The following is a 24,233-nucleotide window of genomic DNA, read 5'->3' as shown; positions in this document are numbered from 1 at the left end:
TGCCTCAGAATCCTTACAACAATGTTAAAATCAACTCATGTATGTTTACATATGTTTACAGATATTCATATTTAAACAGATATAGTGAGAATTGAGCCGGATTCCATCCATTGCAGCCTCTATGGCTTGCATGTCTCCACACACTTACCTACTTGCTCTTGCTGAGGTAATACTGTGATTAAATAACATCAGAAATGTTCCTTCGGGTCTTGCTGAGCTCAGCGAACCACTCTGAAATGCATTTGACAATCTGGATATTATGCCAGGAGGTATTTTGACAGAGTAGGCAAGTGGAAGTGTGGATGTTACTGTAGTGCGGATCATTATATCAGTGACACTGAAACAAACAAACACATGAACATCATGTCAAGACAAATGTGGACATTGCAGGTACAAGTATTAAAGATTATTGTTTGAAATCTGCTACTTCGCAGTGAAATAATATTGCACCATGGCCATTTTGGTTGCACCGAGAAGAGACAGCAACTCAAAAACATTTTCAATGTTTAGATGATTCAAGGTTCTCCTCCCAACTCCAAAAACATGTTTGTTTGTCCTTTGTGTGGCCCTGTGATGAGCTGGCGTGAGAGTGGGTACACCCCGGACAAGATGCCAGCTCATCACGGGGCACTGATATGAGAAAATATCATGGCTTTTGCCCGTAGCCAGCTGGTATAGGCTCCACCCAACACTCGTGACCCACAAGGTGGATTATAGGCTGGCGAAACGATGATTTAGGTCATCTTGTCTACAAAAAAATGGATGGATGGATGCTATTCAAAAATTCACTTTCTTAACCAAGCCTTTCTTATTGTATTTAGTTTTTCTTAAAATATAATTTATCTGATTCTGATTCAAAGGGGCTGATGAATCTTCCTCTCAGCAATGATAGCCTTGAATTCTTTTTTTGTACATGTCTCACTATCATATAATGTGTTTTTTTTTTATATTCCAGATCAATTGCATTTCCCAATTAATGTCAAGAAACTGTTTGGAGGGCCCTCTTGTGATATATGTACACACAACACACATAACAAATTCCCGTGTGTACGTTACTCCCCAAGGCCAAATTTGTTAATCGAGAGTCAATGTTTTTTGTTTTGTTTTTTTGACCTTGAGGAGAAAGCATGTTTGGATATTTAGCCTGCACTTTATTGGTCCCTGTCCTAAAAAATGCCCTCTGTCAATTTCGTATTAAATTCATCTGCAAAACAGCTTCAATGCCTCACAGCATTTTTGGATGAGAACAGTGCTAAAAAGAAATGTCCTCTTGTTGGTGTGTGTCCATTGTTGCAGGTTGTCAGATGTGCAACACCAAGCCTGACTGAATTCCCAAACGGGCTAAAAGCCATCCCCACAGGCCAGGTGGATGAAACTAAAGCAAGCCATTTGTGTTTGAGTCTGCCAAACAGTTTTGGTGAAGATATTTGTGAAAGGGATATTTGGCGTAGACAGCGTCTCCCTGCACGAAACTGAGGTTTAGGAGGCCCCTCACGTCTGTGGGGAGGGCAAAGCCTGTGCAAGCAAGGGCTGTCAGAATGCCGCCTGTCTTAAACAAAAAGAGGAGCACCCACGTAATTATTCAGGACCTCAGACTGGTACTAAAAAATAAAGACCACCTATCGGACATCAGATACCTGCTAGTATTGTTTGGCAGCAAGAACACACACAAATGTACCTTGGCAAACCTTGCTTTATAAACTCTACATATTCTCATGAGAGTTTAAATCACGTGTGGAAAATATGTTTTTGTTTTTTGTGAAAGTTTTTGAGAATGTAAATTTTCACACACGCTCAGTTTAAAGGACTTTCCATCTGCCTGTTGTGCTGTTGTATTATACACCTGCCAGGGTCTCAGCCAATGAGCTGCAGAGCTGCTGCTTGAAAGCCACTCTCGCACTCTTTTGTGCTTGTTTCATGTCTTTTTTTTTTTATAAACAAATTATTTGCATCAACCACGGAACAGAAATGAATAACGTCTACTGTATTTCATTGATTTGTGGCCAACTCACAGGCAGCTATGCTCACGTTGGAACCATCAGGGATGAATGGTAGCACTAGAAACACAATAGCCTTGACGTCATTTCACTCGTAAACTCATAGGTGTATTACGCTCAATTAAAAAAAGTATATTTATCCCCAGATTGTTTGTGAAATTAATACAAACCAAGTATCATTATTATTAGAGATGTGTCCCTCCCACACATCCTCCCCATTGTGCAAAAAGATAACAAATATTTTTTAAACAAATATCTTTGTATTTAAAGGTTTATAGGGTTTTAAGCAATATAATTTAACCATTGGCTCACGGGCATTGGTACTTTACATTATGCCCCCCATTTTAAATTGAACATCTCCCCATTAGCGGAACGTTTCAGCATCTACTATGTTGGTGTTGTACTAGTTTTCATCATTCCAAGGCTCACACTGTTTGACATAGCTTGAATCAAACAAAATGTTGCTGCTTGGAGTCAGCGCAGCAGCAGTGTGTGGGTGGAAGGAAAAATGGTTTCAGATGTAAGCCATATCACACTAGTTCTTGTTGTTGGTAAAACAGCTAACTAAAAACCTTTTAATATGTGATCTGTTTCTAAAATATCGGTTGTATTGATACGACCACCATTAGACCATCAGGTGTAAATTCCTTTCATATTCATTTCTCATGCTATTCATTGCTACGCAGTTTGCTGGCTCATGATTTTGCAGATGTGGTCTGATGTGAATAATAATCATATAATTGTGGAAACAATGGTTTAGCAGTGGCTTGTTTCTTGACCGTCTTTCTGCTGCTGTTTTATTTTCCATTGTTATTTATACTAATTTCTCGATGAAAAATCATAAAGCTGCTGACATTCTTCACAAGCATCTATATGAATGCTCTAAACATTGCATGAAATGTAGAATATATGCAACGTGTGGTTTGTTTGGTTGGTAGATATCATGGATGTGACAGGAAAGAGGACATGCAAAAATAAAAGGATTGAGAGCCAGATTGGAAATCACACGGCTTGTCCCCTGCTCATTCAGTGACCAGAAACCCTGTGGCATTTTATATTTTGTTATTTTCATATGCATGTCCTATTATTAGCAAGTCCTCCAGCACTTGTGAGATCAGTCTGACTGCAGCAGTCTCCCTTCATGCCTTGGCTTTGCTTATTACACTTTGTCTGACTCACCAGCTGACTGTGCCTCCCATCTGGCCATAGGACTACCAGGAAGGCCAGAGATTGAAGTGAAGGTGCCTCATAGTTCAGTCAGAGGTTGACACCAATGGGTTGTAAAATACCTTCACCTTGGAGGACAACAGAGGAAAAACACCCGTATCAACCAGTTAGGCATGGATTTCATTTGATATATTAGATTGTATGCAAAAGATGAAATCACATGCTTTTCCATTTTTTATATAGTTGTTGTAGAAGGAAATATGTCAGATGCTGGAAAACAAATGAATGTTTATTCTGACAGGTCTGAAAGAATTTGTCTCTCCCTGAAAGGTGTCAGATACAATCCATGTTCTGATGTATTTAATGCTACCACCGGAAAAAATAAGAAAAACAACAACAACAACAACAACAAATTGTAGGAAATTATCCTTCAATTTAAAATCATATTTTAAGCAAACATTATTCCAAAATTGTCTGTGTGGCATCTCCACATATGTTGCATGTGGATCTGTAACTCTTGCACCATTTAACCAGTAACTTGGTGATAATGCATGCTGCTGTTTGTTTATGCCTGCTCTGCGCCCACTCAGCTTGTCATAGTTCAATTAATACTCATCATATATTGTCTTTTTTTCTTCCAATGTATGAAAGCGATAATTGTGTATTGATGTAATGATTCATTCTGTTTTAATGAGCTATGCAGAAGGAGTGCATTTAGAATATTGATTTGAGTTCAGGTGTGTCTTTACCACCTTATTCTGCCTTTCAATTCATTTCAGCTGTCATCATTTTAAAGGGCAATCTCCGTTATCAGACGGTTGTTTAGAGCGAAAGCACACGTTGACATTTGTTAGTTTCAGGTGCCAAGCCGGCGCTGCAATTCTAAAGACACTTTATTAAGGAGGGGCTGAAGCAAGCATTTATCATATTTCATGCTCAATATTTTGACACATTTGTCAGTGCGTTAATTTAGATTAATGGCATGGTGAGGGTTTGGGGTGATCTGCAAAGCTCTTGACAGCTCATCCTTTTAAAGTCAGATGGTTTTACTGGAAGCGATCTGTACCTCAGGCAAATGTACAATAAACCTTGAACACGTGAAATTATTTAGGCGTAGACTCTGTAAAAAAAAGAAATATCAGCAATACTTAACAAGCAGTAATTACAGCCAACTGCCCTGCACCCACTATGTGTGCAGAAATAGTAAGCGTAAGCAGGTGCTCAGTCTAAAAATAAATTAAAGAAACAATGAGGGGGAAATTGTTCTTCAGAGAAGAACAGACAAAAAGAGAAAGAAATAGGTTGGTTAACGAGGGAGCAGACAGCCTCATTGACCTCAATGCTCATCCTGATCTAACAATTTAAACATGCACTATTTGTTTCATTGTCATCAAAGAGCAGTGCAGATTCTCAGAGGTGATAAAAGCCGCTCCCATTAAAATGCTATTTCACCGAGCAGGTGCAGCTGCTTGGACTCCATCCATGCTGCCTTTCGACCGTCACCTCGGCTTCAGCGCCAGAGAGAAAGCCTGCATTATTCAAATCCATTTTGTGTCTGAGCTATCTGTCATGCAGTGGGGATGTCAACTGCCGTAAAAAAAGGTGGGTGGCACTGTCATACGCGTCCCACTCGCTGCTGAACTGAAATGAACTTGACACACAGGCGAAAGTAGATAAACATGCAGTAGGATGGATATTTGTTGTGAGTGCGGGTGGGTGGGCAGGAGCGGATGCATTCAGGACATTTACATCCACTGCTACTCACAGCAGCACGGATAATGGGACACCTGGGCTCTTTAGGGACAATCTATCTTGTGTCAAATGAAATGAATTTTATTTGAATGTCTTTCCAAATTACAAGTGAAGAAAACGCCAATGCCAGTGACAGCTTACTGTTAATATACAGTTTTCATTAATTAGCATATATTAGCATAATTTAGACTTATAAAGTTATTTTGTGAAGTATTGTATTTAATGGAGAATGATCTATATTTATTAAATATACTCATTGATAAATGTTTGAGTTTTTAGGCGTCAGATTCTTTCAATCCCGGAATACAGAATAAAAATAAAGACCTCAGCGAAGATTTTAAATCCTTTCTTTTGCCCTATCCTCTTATTGTGGCTTTGTTTATACAGACAAAGGAATAGCTAACATGGCCCAAATCTTTTTCGCCTGCTCCTGTCTCGTGCTCTTCCTCTTTGCACTTATTTAAATCCCTCCAGATAACTTATTGCCCACACCATCACCACTGGCCAACTGCTACGGATTCATGTCACATTAATTCGGGACTCTCAATAATACCTCTAAATGAGCAGAGTTTTCATTAAAATAATTTATATCCGTTGGCTGCATCCCTATTGCTTTGTCCTTTAATGTGGTCTTTCCAAAAAGAGTGCTCAAAAGGACAAGGGAGCCTAATTCTCTCACCCTCCCTTTAATGTAGACTGAGTGGGATACACATTGGTTGACTTGGTTGCTTGGTAACCGGCAGCTCGTCATATAGTTCCCTTCTCTGCTTTTATTTTTTTTTTAAATTATCACAGCACTGACCCACTCTGAGTTTGCACACAGAACTCTTCATGTTTGGACCCAGAAGCCACACTTTGTGCTGCTTGTGGCATTGCGGTCTCCTTTGCCCCCCCCCCCCCCCCCCCCCCCCCCCTTCATATACTGCTGAATATATAGAGTCCAGTGGGGTTTGAAGCAGGAGGGTAAGGATGGAAAAACATTATGTACTGGTATATGCAGAAAATAAATATTAAGAGGAACAGCTATGTACGGCTGTATTTGTAGGTTTTATTAGCTTCTTTTGACTTTTAAATGTTTGATTATTGCAAATGAAGCAATCACAGACATTAAGCCAGCTCGGAGCTCTGATCAGACATGATTGCCAGCCTATTTTAGCATATTGACCTTCTAACGTGTTCACAGCTAATGTAGGTCTGGATGTCTTTGCATTTTGACATAGTCCCAATAAGGCAGATTAATATTGCAACATGTTCATAGCACCAGAAATGAAGATAGGGATCACTAACGTTATTAGGATAAAAAAAAGACAGAATATCTGTACAAAAACATCCACTAAATGTGGAGGTGGAGTCATGGCATTGGGTACAAATATAATTTTATATTTCAGAATACTTTTCCTGTCATGTCAGCTGTTTTAATCTTTTTGCTTTTGTTACTTTCCCATTCTACTATAACACAGGACTTTTTATTGTGTATGAAGGACAGGCACAGTGGCAGTGGGTAGCACTGTTACCTCACAGCAACTAGCTTCTGGGTTCGATTCCTATCTGTGAGGAGTTTATATGTTCTCACTATGTCTGAGTGGGTTCTCTCCGGGTTCTCCGGCTTCCTCCCACCTCCAAAAACATGCATCTCAGGTGAATTAGTCACACCAAATTGTCTGTAGGTGTGAGTGTGAGCGTGTCTGGCCCTGTAATGAGCTGGCGCCTCATCTGGGGTGTACCCCGCCTCTCGCCCGTAGCCAGCTGTGCTACGCTCCAGCAGACCCGTGACCTGGAAGGATAAGCAGCTGTAGGCGAAAATGGTTGGATGGATGGATGGAAGGGGGAAAAAATCAGGTGACGTTCAGCATCTGACCTTTGTTGCAATAGTCAGGTGTCCTATGGTCATGGCTCACTCATGTTTAGGCAGAAAATACCATAGCCTGGGTTAAAATGTCCTCATTGTCAAAATAAATACAATTCTGGCTTGTGACATGATTTAAAGTAGGTCAACACTAACTTCAGGAAAGACCTCAGGATGAAAGTTGTGCATTTGTTTGGCCCTTCCACCACTATAACCTCCACCATATGTGTACGTTCTTGCTCTTGGTTACTACATCACCTGCAATTTATTTTATGTTACATTTATGCTAAAATGGCACCTGAAAAGCTTGACATGATGATGATTATGATGAGGCATTCAGAGACATGCAAAAAGCTAAACATATTTGTTATATATAGCAGTAAAAGCTGCTCTAACACTGAGAATATTAGTCATACACAATGTGATGGAACTGCAGTATATATGTGTCGAGTTCATGAAATTCAGGGGATCAAGAACAGGATCCATTGTATGGACAGTAGCAAAGAACTTTTGACGGCAACCCATCCAATACATCGACATTTAATTTGAAACAAGGTGCTTTAAAAAGTGACGCATAGTTACATCAGATCATGAATGATTTATATATTCCAGTCACGGGTCAAGTATGGCATGCCGTTCAGGAACTTATTATATATATATATCAAAAGTGCTGGAATATATGGACCGAACTATGAAAAGTCTGAGAATATGGACCGAACTCTGGAATATATATACGAAAAGTCTGAGAATATGGACCGAACTATGAATAGTCTGAGAATATGGACCGAACTCTGGAATATATATACGAAAAGTCTGAGAATATGGACCGAACTATGAAAAGTCTGAGAATATGGACCGAACTCTGGAATATATATTTTGATATATATATTCAGACATTTTCATAAATATATTCAGACATTTTCATATATATATTCAGACATTTTCATAAATATATTCAGACATTTTCATATATATATTCAGACATTTTCATAAATATATTCAGACATTTTCATATATATATTCAGACATTTTCATAAATATATTCAGACATTTTCATATATATATTCAGACATTTTCATAAATATATTCAGACTTTTTTCGGTGCACGGGAATATATATTTGAAAGCCGCGGTGTAGCGGTTAGGGCTCCGCACTCACACCCCTGTTGCCCCTGTTCGATTCCCGGTCGGGCAAACTAGTTTATGACTTTCAACGGAAACAAATCCACGGGCGCTTCTTTGAAATCCTCCACTTCGACAGGATATTTGTACTGTAAGACATGCTGCTGTCTGACTGTACGTGTACTCTAACATTCTATCTAATAAATACATTCTATCTAATAAATATATTCATCATCATCACGGCGCAGCTGCGATCTTGCGTCATCACTGAGCGAGTCAGCTCGAAATCTAGTGCCGGCAATTCTCAATGAGGAGATAATGAACGCCCTGAAACAGATCTGCGAGGGCTTTTTTGAAATGCTCCTCTTAGATATGATGTTTGATTGTACTTGTACTGTAATACATGCTATAAGTGTCCGTGATGGGGTCGAGGCTGCCTGCCCCGGAACATGCATAGCGCCGTTCTGGCTTTATACGGCACTTGACGGGTCGCGTGATGGGGTCGAGGCTGCCTGCCCCGGAACATGCATATCGCCGTGCATAAAGCCGTTCTGGCTTTATACGGCGGAACATGCATAGCGCCGTATAAAGCCAGAACGGCGCTATGCATGTTCCGGGGCAGGCAGCCTCGACCCCGTCACGTGACCTGTCAAGTGCCGTATCAGGTCAGAACAGTTTGGCCAGCGAGGGGGCGTGACGATCAGCTGTCGGCACGCCAGCCATCACGTGACTTGTCGCGCGTCAGACGGACACCCACAGCATGCATCACACTACAAATACAGTCAAACATCCTGTCTAAGAGGAGCGTTTCAAAAAAGCCCTTGCGGGTTTGTTTCAGGGCGTTCATTATCTCCGCATTGAGAATTGCCGGCACTAGATTTCGAGCTGACTCCATTTATGACACAAGATCGATCTGGCTGCCCGACCGGGAACCGAACGGGCGCGACTGGGGTGTGAGCGCGGAACCCCAACCACTACACCGCGGCTTTCAAATATATATTCCCGTGCACCGAAAAAAGTCTGAATATATTTATGAAAATGTCTGAATATATATATGAAAATGTCTGAATATATATATGAAAATGTCTGAATATATTTATGAAAATGTCTGAATATATATATGAAAATGTCTGAATATATTTATGAAAATGTCTGAATATATATATGAAAATGTCTGAATATATTTATGAAAATGTCTGAATATATATATCAAAATATATATTCCAGAGTTCGGTCCATATTCTCAGACTTTTCGTATATATATTCCAGAGTTCGGTCCATATTCTCAGACTTTTCATAGTTCGGTCCATATTCTCAGACTTTTCGTATATATATTCCAGAGTTCGGTCCATATTCTCAGACTTTTCATAGTTCGGTCCATATTCTCAGACTTTTCGTATATATATTCCAGAGTTCGGTCCATATTCTCAGACTTTTCATAGTTCGGTCCATATATTCCAGCACTTTTGATATATATATATAATAAGTTCCTGAACGGCATGCCATAGTCAAGATAATGTGGAAATAATTATTTTTGGAAATCGTCTAACTCAAAATGAATGCTTAATGTTTCAAGGAAGTGAATTGTGACTGTGATGTCATTAAACACATAATATAAATACGTAAATAGATGAGGTGATGTCTGCTGCTCCTTCTAATCAGTGTGTGTTTATTTTTGTATTATATAATTTACTCTCTATTACAGTTTATTGTACTTTAAAGGGACTTTCATTACTTGTCCTTGTCCAAGCAAAAGAAAAGAGCAGGCCTAGAGTGAGTATGAAAATGAGAATGGGGGATGAAGTTGCAGCCGTGAATAACTGTAGCCTGAAGAAGAAAAGATAATGAGAGATTCTCCAGCCAGATTCTTTTCCTTTGTGGTTATTCCCAGTAGAAGTCATGCTGCATGTGTCACAAACTTAAGATGTGAAAGGAAGTGGGCGTGATTTTCGTCTTCCTTTTTTTTGCAGAGTAAAAGGATTAGGCTCATCATAGGTTCATCGTTGAGAGGATCACTCAATTCAAGCTGCCTAACCGCAGTTGACCAAGAGATTAAAACAAGAAGAAACAGGAAGGGTTCATTTGTGATGAATTATTGAGAATGTTATAATGAAACCTGTCTCCTGTCGCTGGAGGGTGCCTGGAGACGCTGGAATTGCGGAATGCTCTAACATCAAATGAATGTACTGCATTTTGCATTATCTTATAAATATAGTCATGGAGAACGTGTCCGGGCTCATTAATTCTAGCTGTTTATATGTCAGTGTGTATTATATAATATGTTGCATTTGTATAAATTTACAAATTGTTATCATCGCTGGAGAAAGGGGCAACATGAACCACAGAAGTGCCTTGTTATATAATATTGTGTATATCCTTCATGATAAATATAGCGATTAATCTGTAATCATAATGCATGGTTGTGGAAAGGAGTAACTTTTCTCGTTAATGCCGGCTCCGTTTGTTTTGTATCGTGGAAAACGATCCTTCACTTAGTATTACCGCTTTTGGCTGTGCTGCCACTTATGCTAATATTCATTTTATGCTGCTTCTTATGAAAAATATCTGTTCCATATCTGCTCCATGGTTAGAGCCCAGAACCTGGTTGCTCTGAGGCATGTTATTTCCTTTCATTTGTAAAATCTCACTTCTACGTCCAAATCTGTCTACAATCCCCCTACGTATGTAATACCAAAGTAAGACTGTGCATGAATGGACCCCAATAGTGTTGTCATTTTAGGGTTCATATATGTCAGCAAGTGGCTGAGTTACAGTGAAGCTGAGAGGGTTGGCTGAGCATGCAACTAAATGTGCATCTGTCATTTATTTAAAATTAAAAACGAATCAACATCTCACATGCTTGCATCCATGGTGGACAGCTGGCTGGTGGGGAAGACGAGACTTATCACGGGGTCTGGATATAAAGACTGCTTGGAAGACATGAGCTGTGTGGGAGGCGTTGGATCATTTCTACTGAGCATCAGATAAAAAGCCGACCTGGCTAGCGCAGCATTCCTGTGTTTTGGAGTAGGCTGCAGTCCTCGGTAGCATGTGTACAATTTGGACATTTTTACATTCACAATGCAATCAGTATTACAGTGAGAATAAAATTAAATTAAACAACCACAGCTCCTGTGAGTCTTGACCATATGGGGAGCTGCTGGATCCTCATCTACAGCGTTAAACAAACAAACAAACACAAAGAGAATAACCTGCATACCTTTGTCACCATTTGACAAAGTGCTTTGATTATACACTATCCACAGAAACACCATAGCTTGGTCGGTGTAAGGATAGAGAACCTATAATCACATTTCATTACAATGCTTGTAGTAATAGAAACAGGCCTTTGGTTCTCAGGATATGGAGGGAATGGCCAACAAACAACCCCCCCCCCCCCCCTCGCCCCTTGATGCTGCCCTATTGTATTTTGTAAATTTGACATTCTGAATTAAAGACTTAATATAGCAGCTAGAATCCTGCTGCTGTAAGCGTGAGGAAAAGGTGCCAACATCCAGTATTTCATTAGGTATGAAGGAATTGATCAACTGGACAGTCAGTCAATCAATCTGTTTCTGTCTATAATCTGCCACGTTACCTATAACCTCAAATGGCACTCACTCTGACTGTATTGAGTGATGCTTGCATGCCTATATTGTAACCCGTCTAGTGCATATCCTTTTGAAAAGCTCAGGCAAGGAGATGGGATGGGTTACTATCCAATACATCGTAATTTCTTGTCCTGAGGTGAAAAATACTGACAATCCTTCAAGGTTCATTATAAGTGCCCCCCGTAGCTGTTTAGGGGGAAACACAAGTTAAAGCGTTCCGTTCTGACCAACTGTTGTTATCGGTTACCAGTAGGGGGCAGTAATGATCCCATTACAAATGATCATGCCAGTGATGTTTAAAAGAAAGACGACATGGAAAATTGCTTGTACAAGTGACACATATAACTCACTCAGAAATTATGTTTATACATGATGACTGTAAAACATTGAAGAAATCATATGAAGTCAAAATTCATCAAACTGAGTGGAGCACTACGTTGAAGATGGTTCACCTCTTGTCCAAGAGGTTTTGTCAGTTCTGAAAAAGCCTCTTGGGCGAGAGGTGAACCGTCTTCAATCAAACTTGAACAAGTCCAGTTGATTACTCCTGTTTTGCTCTTCATGATTTACCTCGACCTGGATGACTGAGAAAATATTTCTTACAAATTACGTATGTTGGTTGTATGTAAGAATAATGTAATAATGAATAGTTTGTGACATTAATTTTCTATGCTTTTCATTCTTTTATTTTTATTTTATGTTTGTATACCTGTGTTTGTTGAAATGCACAGGTTTTATCCAGTTGTATTTCATAATACCTATACAGTGTTTTGTAGAGGAAAATCCTCATATTGCATCCCTGGTACTCTGTAAATACAAGAATAGTATACTGCGCCCTCTGATTGCCCTCTATTTTTATATCATCGTATGTCCATGGAGATTCAATTACTGACTGAATATAGGTGTTGATTTATGAGGCTGCTCTTCTTCTGCTTGTTTTAAAATCATGAGAAAATACAAGAAATGTGCAGCCATCGGTGCCTCTCAATGTCATAATGAGGTGAAGGAATAGTTTGTGCTGAAATGCTTCCTTCCTTCCCGATTTCTTCTCTCCAAGTGGCTAACTGTGTGTGTGGGGGAAAAAAGTCTCTACTGACATCTTTGAACTCTTGCCTAGTTTTAATAAATTCTAATTAGATTAGAGCAAGAGAGTGCATGAAGAGACAGCTTTTTTTGTCTTTGCTGATTAGAGTAAAAAAAAATGAATGCACCGAGCTGATTAGAGTAAAAAAAAAAAATATATGCACAGAGCTGAATTTTTCTGACAGAAATGCTCATTAAGGCTGCTCTCACACGAGTGCAGAAGACACAGAAGAAAGTTGTTTTGTCGTTCAGTTTCATGAGTAGCACACACTTTGTTATGTGATAAACACAATGCATAAGTAGTTTCGGTCATATGAGGCACCGCTGGAAGGTATGGTGTGAGCGTGGCAAATAATAAATATATAATGATTATTTAATGCGTGTGCAAGTTATTCTGAGTACTTTTACGATCTGAAACACTTTTCAGGTGAAAGCATCCAGGCCAGATCCAAATAAACGGGTAATTCTTGTTGCAGCAGTGAAAAAATATTATCTGCAAATTAATTGCATCTCCTAGAATTGAAGTGAAGGAAGCGATATGTTTTCAATCAGGTCCCTTTTTCAAGCCGACAGCGATTTTGCAGAGAGGCTTACGACCCGGTAGCCTTGACTGCGTACCAGAGACACACATCAACAATGATGCCGGTTCGCCAACAGGAGGTCAGACAGGCTATTCAGCTAAAGCAATTGGGGAGCTAGGGTGTCGTTGGCCTTTTTAAACTCTACGTTCTTCTGCAGCAAGTGTGTCTTCACTTCTTATTTCAGTGCTCTGCGGAGCATAGCTGAATGGACGGCAGCCATTGTGTGCCCAAATAATGCACTTCAATCATGCTTAATGCATCAGAGCCATAAAGCCATGGCTCTTCAGCTGAGGCTGAATAAGTTTTATTTCACCACATCCAAAGCAAAACCTGAATTAATTAATAAAAAAAAAAGTTTTTTTTGGGGGGGGGGGGGGTTATTTTATTCTTTATGCAGAGTAATTATACCAGCCAGCTGCACTAAGACCTGCTGTGTGTAAAGGGATGGCAATGTGAAATATGGCTGCAGCTCTTTTGAATTCACATTTGGTGGTTGCCTCTGGGTGAAAAACAATTAAGCAGTTGTGTTTAGGTTGAAGCTGATTTAATTTACTTTGTTGAGCTGTACCCTATTTTTTTTTTTTAATAACACTTCATATTCTGGACATGGTTTGCTGCGGGGAAAGCTTGTGGTGTGATAATCAATTCCATACACTGGGCAACGGTAAAATGTTGGATGGCTAATTGACCGCAGTAATGGTCCATGGCTATGTGCTGGTGGACAATGGAGACATGCACATTAAAAACCAATTAATTTTCAATACTGCTATAACTCTTGGCTGCTTTTCCTGCTACATATAATAAGGAGCTGTCACAAATAAGTCATTTCATACTCCATCTCAGATTTAATCCATGCTATGTGAAGTTATGGTCTTTTTGTCAGATTTAGATACGTACCTTGCCTTTTTGGATCACTTCTTCAAAACCTAAGAGTCCGTTCTGGTTTTTGAGTTTATCTAAAATAGTTTCCTTACATATTTACAAAGCTACAAAACTCATTGTCTGGTTATGAATTGCTTTAGCCATGAATTAACCTCGTGTTTACATAATTTCATACTACAGCAGGCAACTTTTCACTTTATCAGCCTCACATGGCAATAAGATTTAATTATGAACGTTGTAATAACCAGAAATCATGAAACGACTAGTAAACAGCAAAGGCTGTGGTCTAGTTTGACTGCTAGTGGTCATTTTGCAGTCAGCATGTTTAGCCATATTGCTAAATACCATTTTCTGTTCGTGAAAAATGTGATTAACTGTGTACATGATCCATGATTTTCATTAAAAAAAAAAATTATGCATTTATTTTTACTTAAATATTTACTTTGATATGGTTAATATGTACTGTAAAGTGTGTATTTTACCAAATTATTGTGTCACAGCAATATAATGTCCCTGTAAAGGTTACCTAATCGAGCCACAGACAATACTTTACACACACAAACTCCTATGGACCTGTGTAGCCAATTCATGTAAGCTGCATGTGTTCGGTGGTGGGTGGAAGCCGGAGAAAGGCCACAAGTCGGATTCGAACCTGTGAGCGCTTGCCACTGTGCCACCGTGCCCCCCTGAATGGACCTATTTTCCTTTTTATTCACTTCAACATTTTTAAAATATTTTATATATATTTTAACAATGAAAACCCCATTTACAGAATCAAAAATCTGTTACAAAATACACATCAACTCCGATTAAATTGTACTTTTCATGGTTGGTGTATAAAGATACCAAGAAAAATTTAGAACCTTATGGATGATGATCCAGATCACCATGTGGACGGTGTAAATCCAATTAAGAGGGGAATGAGCTGATCGGTGGAGGTCTGTGCTCTCCGAGTGCTTTTCTAGTTGTTGATGTTTTTGTTTTTGTAAGATAAATGTAATTATCTATTTCAGAGGATTTTATAATGTTGGCAGGTTTTTCCAGCAGGGATCCCAGTTTCATGTGATATTCACAGAATTAGAACGAAAAAAAATAATAAATTAATTAGGCTAAACTAATGGGGAAAAAAGTCCTGAGGACAGACATTCTTATGTATTTGGGGTAGTCTTCGTTTGTGTCAAAGAGTAATATTAGTCTCTCAGTTCATCTGTTGAGTATCTGAAATTTGCCTTTTGAGACAAGGTAAAAAAAATCTGCATTTGAACCAGTACATTTTCACAATGTGTGAGAGAACTGCCTGATGATGCATCCATGTGTTATGGGTCCTATAACTAAGTAGAATAATGAAAATATGATTAATACATTCCTGGCAATAAAAACCCTGATATACAACATACTGCATATAGAAAACATTTGTTTTTTATTTAATTTTAGACATTGTGCTAAAGTTGTTGCGCCTCCACTGATTAAACTGGCAAGATCATCTGCTTGTCATTTTTGCACGAATGGTCAAACAAAGTGTGGTTTTTGATTAAAAAATATTTTGAACAGAAAATACATTTAAAATTTTAATTAGCACTTACATATGAGCAACTGCAATCCAGTGCAGCCAAGCATGTCTCTGCGCCTCGTAATAACTAGGATGACTCTCATGTTCCCAGACATTGCATCAGAATCCATTAAGTGGAAATCCTATTGGGCTGCTGTTGTGCTCTTGTCTGAGGATGTTTCAACATCACAACTGTGTCCTTGAAATTATTCCGGACCATGTATTTGGCTTCAACATGAGCTTAACCAATGAGCAAAGACAGGGCATGTTGCAGGCATCTTCCTCATGACTAACTTGCGTATGACACAATGTTCCCTGTGCTGACAGATGCAGGGTGGCAGTCTGAAGCAGTGGGTTTTACCACTGCTAAAGGATAAGACATGATTGGTGCCGTGGAAAAGCTGACAGCATGAATTATGAAGGTCTCATTAGAGGTTGTAGGAAGTGATTTATCTTGCCACAGAAGATGGTCGTCCAACTCCATGCCTACATGGTTATATAGTCCACATTATATTTTGCTCTTTGAGTTTCCTTGGCGTATCATTTTCACTCTATTAGTGAGGAATTTCCATGAATGCCAAACCGTGACTGTATTAAACATAAGGTCATATTTGGTATGCCGAGCAAAATGACACAGAAAAGGACAAGGTATCTATGAAAATTGGCTGCGGCCGCAAAGGTGCTAAAAAATGTGTCATGTTTCTCAGTTGACAGATGCATTGCTTGGCATGGGGGCATTGGGTTTGGCAGTGTGCGTGGCTGCAGAGTCATCGACTAGAGTAGTGTCATTTCTCATGCCAAGAGCCCCTTGCCTTCAATATTGATTAACAAGAGCCTTGTGGTAAAGGATGCCTCATAGGGTAATTATGCAACCTTATATCAAGATCATATATTGTTGGTTTGTTGGTGTGTCGTCTCGAGTCCGATCAGAATTCACTGCAAAATATTCAATTATTCAATCTTGAGACAAGCTTCAGTATTCTACACAGCTTATAATACGTACGTTTCCATACTGTTCCTGTAACCTGACTAGGCTTTCTGAAATGGGTTCATTAGTAATCTGCTTCCATCCCTGTCTGTGTTGGTGCACAGTAGTCCTTTCAGACGTATCCCTGCAGCAGCCCCACTTTCAGTCACGGCTGTTCCACAAGTGTTGCTTTTTTGAAAAGGATGGTGATTTTGAAAATTGTAAGCTGCAATCTCGGCATTACTCTCGCTTTAAAGCGGTCCGTTTTCAGAGAGCATCACGCAGCTGAGCTGAAGACACGACACATTGACCTCATTACTATTCAGAGGTCTACATCTTTGTGAAAAACAAAATAATTGTTTCCTCATTTGTTGATCTTTTCTTTTGTTCTTTCTCCACTTGAATTTAGATTAAAATAAAACCTTGGTCCCATGAATGATGAGCAAGCATTTACTTATTGCCACAACAACATCGGTGATGTCCTTGACCAGTTTTTGGTAGCATAATTTAGATTAGTAATTAGACTCTGGAATATGCATCTTAACTGCGCAGTCTTTGACAAAAAAAAGAGATTCCATCTGATCATCTTTGCTGCACCCAGCAACAGGGATTTTTGATGCAGTGCTTTGATAACATCAGAGCTCCATCTAGGTTACTTTCTGAGGTACTGCTCAATAACCTTGTAATTTATCATGGTGCTGTAGATTATCGATACAATCTCCAGTAGACCCTTTTTTTTCTGCATAAATGCAAAAAGCTTTTTCTCTACTTTACAAAAGGCTGCAAACTGAGCTGTTCTCTTCTCATTCACTTCATTTTTAGGTGAGTTCGCATGACTTCAATCAGGTGCAGCGGCAGTTGCACAGAATTCTAATTTGGCTGCAATCTGAGTCATTAGGATAGGCAACAGGAAGCAAACAGATGGCAGGAGTAATATGATGGATAATTGTACGTCTCAGAGGACAATTCGTAATTTGTATCTGATTCCATGCAACCCCCTCATTTTCTTAATGAAGGACTAATTGAGTTTTTTTAATTGGCTGAAGGATATGGTTCCACCAAGAGTGAGGGGTTAAAATAATGGCTATAAGAAGACACAATGAGGACATTTCAGTAAAGTATTCTTTATTTATTTATTCTTTATTTATTTCTGAATGATAGATTTTGATTGACTTTTGATGTGCATTCTTGATAAATGAGACATATCGGCATTGCATCATAAACATGATCCATATCATCTTCATCGTTAATTTCTATATCGACAGTGAGTCTATCGCAATTTTCACTAAAATAAAATGTACTGTCCTACCTCATAAGTGTTCGAATAAAGTACATAATCCGTATATTATTATTACACATTGTGTAATTTTTTTCTCATGGCATTTTTTAGCTTGTCATATACCAGAAATATCACTACTTATTACAGTTTTACAAATAACAGTTCACCGAGATTTTGCAACATCACCTAATCACCTATTCACAAATGGATTGAAGACAGACATCTGTCAGGGAGGAATGCTCATCCCTGTCTGTTTGGACAGTATTCTTATCTCTATTCTGGGAGCTTACACTACGCAGGTGCAGTGGCAATGAATTACCTCATCATTCGGGCAGGAATGTGTGGATGGCAGACAGCGGAGAGCCGCTGATAGAAGCTACTCATAAGGGCCTCTCGGTAAAGGTTCATTTCATGCAAGGTTAGACACATCAGTCATTGGACATGGGACTGGCTGTTAGTTCCTTTCAATTAAATTACACATGGAACGTGTCCACAAAGTGAAGATGAACCTGGAAATGAAATGTCTTCTATTGCGGCTGCTGATGTGGTCAGCGCCAGACTGAAGGCTTGCAATTCCCTGCAAGAGATAACGAAGAGCAGGGACTCAGGGAACTCTCATTGGCTTTCCTTGCATGCTGACTGAGACTTTATTTGTAATCTGTCCTGCATGTGCTTCGTAGTGGGACATTAATTAGATTAGGAGTAAATGCGACTACTTTCTAGCATGAATTAACATGGAAGCGTCAGTGTGCTGTGATGTGAGGAAATGTTTGAGCCCACCAAATCAGAGTTACCTAAATAGAACTGGTCAGGAAAAAATTGCATTATTGGACATCTTTGGCACAACGGTGATCCATCTAGGTCACAGATCATAGCTGCTGCTGAAGACCATAGGCGATGAGGTTTCTGCACTTATTTCAGTCATTGTTTTGTAACACTTGGTGAAAAATTCCTATTATGTTGTCCATTTCAGCAGGCAGTGCTGGCTCTGCTAACAGATACATCCCTTGAGAAAAGCTTCTAAAGCTGATTATAACAAAATACTTGTTTTCTTTTCCTTACTAGAGTGGCCAGACATATCACACGATAAGATCAACCTGCAAGGCAGCCTGGCTAACAAGGCTCCAGACACCAAATCAATTTCAGCTTCTAAAACTTGAGAGAAAGGTATCAAAAATAGCCTAATCTCATTTATCCTTATCTCACCTATTCCTTATCTCACCTATTTATTACTTGCTGATAATCCCTGACATGCAAGCAAAATGTTTGCCATTATCAAAGCACGGTGATGGCAGGTTGTCTTTGCGTGCACCTTTTAAAAGACGTATTTCTGCATTTACTGAAGGTAATTGGATATTGGGTGTCGCAAAGTACAACTGAACAGGGTGCTAATTCAGACACTCCAAGTTAAGAACTTTAGAACTTTGAGAAAGAGTGTGTGTGTGTGTGTAGATAGATATATAGATAGAGTGTTGTTGCATGGATTTGACCTTGTGTTAAGTGTGATATCACCGTTATATTTTATACCTCCTTCATATGCATTTAAACTTCCATGGTTATGTTGAGGAATAGAAAAGTGATGTCACTATTCCCCAATTTCCTAGCCTGCTGAAAATACTCACGCTACAATGTAAAAAGAAAATGTCTTGTATTGCTAGACCACATACTTTATAAAAGGGAATGACAAAGGGAATGAGGCTCTTCTTGCATAAAACAAATTTCTCTGAATGGCATCATCTCTGCTTTGTCGTTGAATCATGGCGGTTGATGGATATCAATAATAAGCATTCGCTTTAGTCCAGACTTCGAGGGGACCTCATGAATCTCAAACTTCATTTCCTCTAAAGAAATATTTCTAAGTAACAACATGCTTAATGCATCATCGGCGCTTCCTGCTTTCTAATTGACAACAAGCATGCTTTGTTTTTGGCTGCCTTGACAAACGCCAACAGCCTTCCCCTCCAGTTATTATAATTTTGGTTTGTCTCTCATGTGTAACGTCATGCAGGCTTAAATACAGCTCTGGTAGTTCAATCAAACCACTGTGCTTGTTGCTCAGTTCTTTTCTAGCAAGATGTATCAACACTCTCTCTTTTCCTTGTACCTCAGGCTGAAACGCAACATTAAGATTAACATTAACATTGCATCAAAAGAAGCTCCCGTTCCAATCTCGTTCTCGTGAAATCGAGTCTCCTTAAATAAATTAACCACTTTTCATTTATGCCCCAACACGGTGAGCATCCTTGCAGACCGATGCAGACACAATTACTCAACATCAGTCATAAAGAGATGATGAAGAAACGAAGTGTCTTACTGACGTGACGCTTAATGGCATTTTCAGAATCTATTTCATGTTGCAGTGCTTTTGTTGTATTGTTCATCATGAGCTGCCGAGAGCTCAATTAGATTAGGTGAGACCGACTCCAGGGCTAATATCACTATTTAATAGGCTTAGCTGATCAATGTTGTATGGAGGCAATTTATTTTCAAAGGCATGACAGCGTTATGATCAATAATTTGTGAAGCCAGTCATTTTTATTCACATTTAAGAATGACAACGTAGAATATAGCAGCCTCCAGCTCCTAATACGTCCTCCTTGATGGTGGAATCCAACGACTCTTGTACTAGCCGACATCATTGCTATGTTATGGAATACAAGGCAGGGAAGCATCTAGAATGATTTGTATGGTCCCCCCCCCTGCCTCCCCCCATTTTTTTTTATTTATTATTTATACTCTTGTGTGAGACACGGGAATGCTGCTGAACACTATTAGCATTTAGTTTCCTTTGCACGACTCCATTTAAAAGATGTGTAGCTATCTGCTTTTTGTATGCCTTCCTTAAAACTGTAGCAGCCGTTCAGGCTGACGAAATCAAGCCCCTTTATTCTGCTGCATGAGGTCCTGGGTTCACAATAAGCAACGCCTTGGGGTAGAGCAAACACACAATCAAAATGTAGCTTGTATCTACCGTAGTTACAGCCATACATGACTGAATGTTAGTACGACTGCTTTCCTCCCCACCATCTGTGTACCTACACAGTCCTTGTCCAGTGTGTTCACACTGCCAAATGGATGTGGGCACAATTAAATAAGACAGGAACACCAGAAAGAAGTATATGTGCTGATGCTTCTTATACCTTCTTTTCCTGAAGCTTTCTCTCCTTTCATTGCTCCAACTTAATATTCTAGGCTTTTATCATAAGCAATAAGGCAGTTTTGTTGGTGCTACAGTTGGAGGTTTCATTTATTTGGATTTTTGTTATTGTTTTTTGAATTCAATCATATCTTGCATGGATCAGAGAGATCACAATTTGTTTTTTTACGGTCATGTGATTTACTGTTACTGCAAAACATGATCTAAAGAGATTTTCCTCTGCTGAACAGATCAGACTATTTATGGAATTTCCGATAGGGAAACTGATGTCCCCCTCAGCAGAAAGACATAAGCATCCTGCTTATCAATGGCTTGTGCATTATATTGTCTAATGTACTAACATAAGCTGTGTGTGAAATTGTTGCTGATGCATTACCTGCAATGCAGTTCTGCAAGATATATAATCCCCTCATTAGGCCACACTGCCAAAAGTAATGCACGCTTTAATTAAAGCATGACTTTTAAACTATAAACTGTTTAAATTATTTTATTTATTTATTTTTACAATGTGTGGGATTAAAATCAGTTGATGCAAATTCTTACTAAATGTGATATTGCTTCACTTTTCTCAGTGTGGTGTCAGAATATTGCACTCATTGTCTCTTTGTCCCTCACTGGAAACAAAGAAGACATTCATTGTAATGAATACAGCTCAGAATACATTTGTCTACTTTTCCAAAAGCTCTCAATATTCTCAACTGGGTAAACCAGAAATAAATCTCACAAAGATGACAAGCGTTTGAGGAAACTGTGGATCAATGGCATGTTATGTTCATGACCCCTTCTCCTCTGTGGCTTTCTGATGGCTTACACATTTTTACTTTAATTTGCTTTGCTTTTCTTTTCTGGGTGTGCAGAAGGGTGGGAGGGAGAAAGGGAGCTGGTCTGATGACGTGTTAAGAGTCTCAAAAAGACAATTGAAGTTTATTTGCATGTATGCTTTGTGTCTACACTGCTTTAGAGCTCAATACCTCCAACTCACCCTTATACATTTGTTGCATTGTTCTATGCCTTAGAGTAAAGGAGAACGTAAATACAAACTTGTGTGGTCTTTGTTTCGAGCCATGTACTGCTTCAAACATCCTGATAAACAGTATTGTTATAAATTTTTGTTCTCAGAAAATTATGTTTAAGACTAGCTTTCATATGAACCTCTATTTTGTCCCTTAGAATATGGAATGATCGGAGAGCATACAGTAAAAAGTCAGCGCCCAAGATCAGTTCATGACACAAAGGCTCTGCAGGACCAAGCTGAATCTGCTAAATTTATGGCACAAACTGGTAATACAATAGTTATGTTTCTTTACTTTATTCTGTTAACTTAACTTAATTTCATCATGCATGCTCTCTCTTTTACTGCACCATTTAAGTGGAAATGTTTTGTGCATTATTATTCTTTTTCATTCTCTATTGCAACATATGGACTAGGTAGATAAATCTCCCCATTTTCATATGAGTGTTTACATTGAATATAGAACATAAATGATTTTTGAAGGTCTGTTTATTTTACTGTCACACAGTGAGTTGGCAAGCAGATCACTCAGAGAGTATATTCATAGAACATTAATTAAACAGCAGTTTAAAAACTATGGCCCTGATGTAGTTATTCATTTCCTCCAAGGCATGATAAATTAAATGTCATCTGATTAAAAACCCACAGCTTCAGCCAAATGTGATACACATACAAATGTTAAACTGATGGATGCTGGCCTTAGAGAAACCAAGCTATGTGGCTGAATCTAGTACAGCATCCAATAAAGTCATAATGACTTACCACATAAGCCTTTGAGTAAAATTAGTAAAAAAAAAAATAAGGTGTTGAAATAGAAATAAATTAGTTTTAATTATTTAATCCCCTCTTGATTTACTTCATTTTATTAGGACATTTGTTTTCTGGAGATGGGTTTAAATCCAGATGCCATTTAGATTTTTGTTTTTTATTACTATTATTTGTTTTTTTTGGGGAGATGTTTTACATTTTTTTCCATATCATTTCATTTAAATGGTTGCCATTGTTGAAAAAAAAAATCATTTAATTACCATTATAATTTTGCAACACATGAGGTGCTAACATGTAATTACATCATTAACGCCTCTCCCTCTTTACACACATTGTAGGTTTGTTTGTTTCTTTGTCAAGTCCCATCACTGTGCTTTTTCCTGTTTCTCATCCTCACACAATTTAATTTCCCTGTACTGCCTCATTTAACAAATTGATCCACTTTTCAGTCTGTTTTATGATGTGCAAAATTAAGGGCAGGGCTATTTGGCTGATTCCATGTATCCTCCATACGAAATGAAACGAAACACCTTTAAGAGGTATTTTGCTTAAAATTCTGGGAAGATTTAATTACTTCAACTGGCATAAATGTATTCAGAGCTGCAAATGAAAATACTTCTAAATAATTATTTCAATAATGCACAATGCCTTGACAAAATGTAATTATTCACCTGAGGGTTTAACATAATGAAACAATTATTTTGTGACTTTTTTGTTGCAGGAACATTGACTTGTCACCAAATATGTCATTTAGCCATGACTTTGGATGTCATCCCAACTGCCTAACTGTAATAAACAGCTTAATTTAGCATTTCACCACTTCTTGACATTTAACCATTATGAATCATGAAGATTGAAATGTTTGATATCTTTTCTTATTGCTTTTCATTTGAATCAGAATAGATTAATGTAACTTTGAGAGTCATTTTCATTTATAATCTGCTACGAAGTACTATTTATGACCATTCAAAGACAATACATTTGCCTGCAGAGTAAAACAGTGTCAAAGTCTGCTCATTAAAGCGTTCATATATTCACAAAGACTTGGACAATGGACAATAGACAGACCCGACTCACATTATTAACTGCTACACTAGCTTCTGGGCATTCAAAATTGAATTTTGAATGTACTGACAACAGATGAAATATACATGAAAATGGCTGCGATCTTCTGAATATAAGCAGCCAACATTCTAATTTTCATCATCCCTGGGAGTCAACCTGCTAAAGCACATTTGGAAATTATTTCAACCTTTGTCTAAAACAGATTCTACTTTAGTGTTGTCAAGGAAACTGGATAGTCTGCTGCAGTGCGAGGGACAATTCATAACTCAGACCTTCTTCTGAACTAACACCCATTGAATTCCATCTTATTTTCTCACGTCCTTCTTGCATGTCACCCATTTTCTACAGTGATTTTGTTTGGTAAGGCTGATTTTCTCCATTTGTTCAAACACATTG

At 38.6% G+C, this 24,233-nt stretch overlaps 1 protein-coding gene across 1 annotated transcript in view; it reads left to right on the top strand.

Annotated features, from left to right (window-relative positions):
* Positions 1-24,233, top strand: part of LOC137912918 (adhesion G protein-coupled receptor B3-like) — a gene marked incomplete at its 3' end in the record, with an annotated part of 94,939 nt that overhangs the window by 16,274 nt on the left and 54,432 nt on the right. The window contains exon 2 of the mRNA XM_068757046.1: positions 22,163-22,273. Coding sequence (XP_068613147.1) covers positions 22,163-22,273 — 111 coding nt within the window. The remainder of the gene's footprint in view (positions 1-22,162; positions 22,274-24,233) is intronic.

The sequence above is a fragment of the Brachionichthys hirsutus genome, unplaced genomic scaffold (assembly GCF_040956055.1).
Source record: "Brachionichthys hirsutus isolate HB-005 unplaced genomic scaffold, CSIRO-AGI_Bhir_v1 contig_797, whole genome shotgun sequence".
Lineage (NCBI taxonomy): Eukaryota > Metazoa > Chordata > Actinopteri > Lophiiformes > Brachionichthyidae > Brachionichthys > Brachionichthys hirsutus.
Note: the sequence above shows the minus strand (reverse complement) of the source record. Positions and strands in the feature narration are given on the sequence as shown.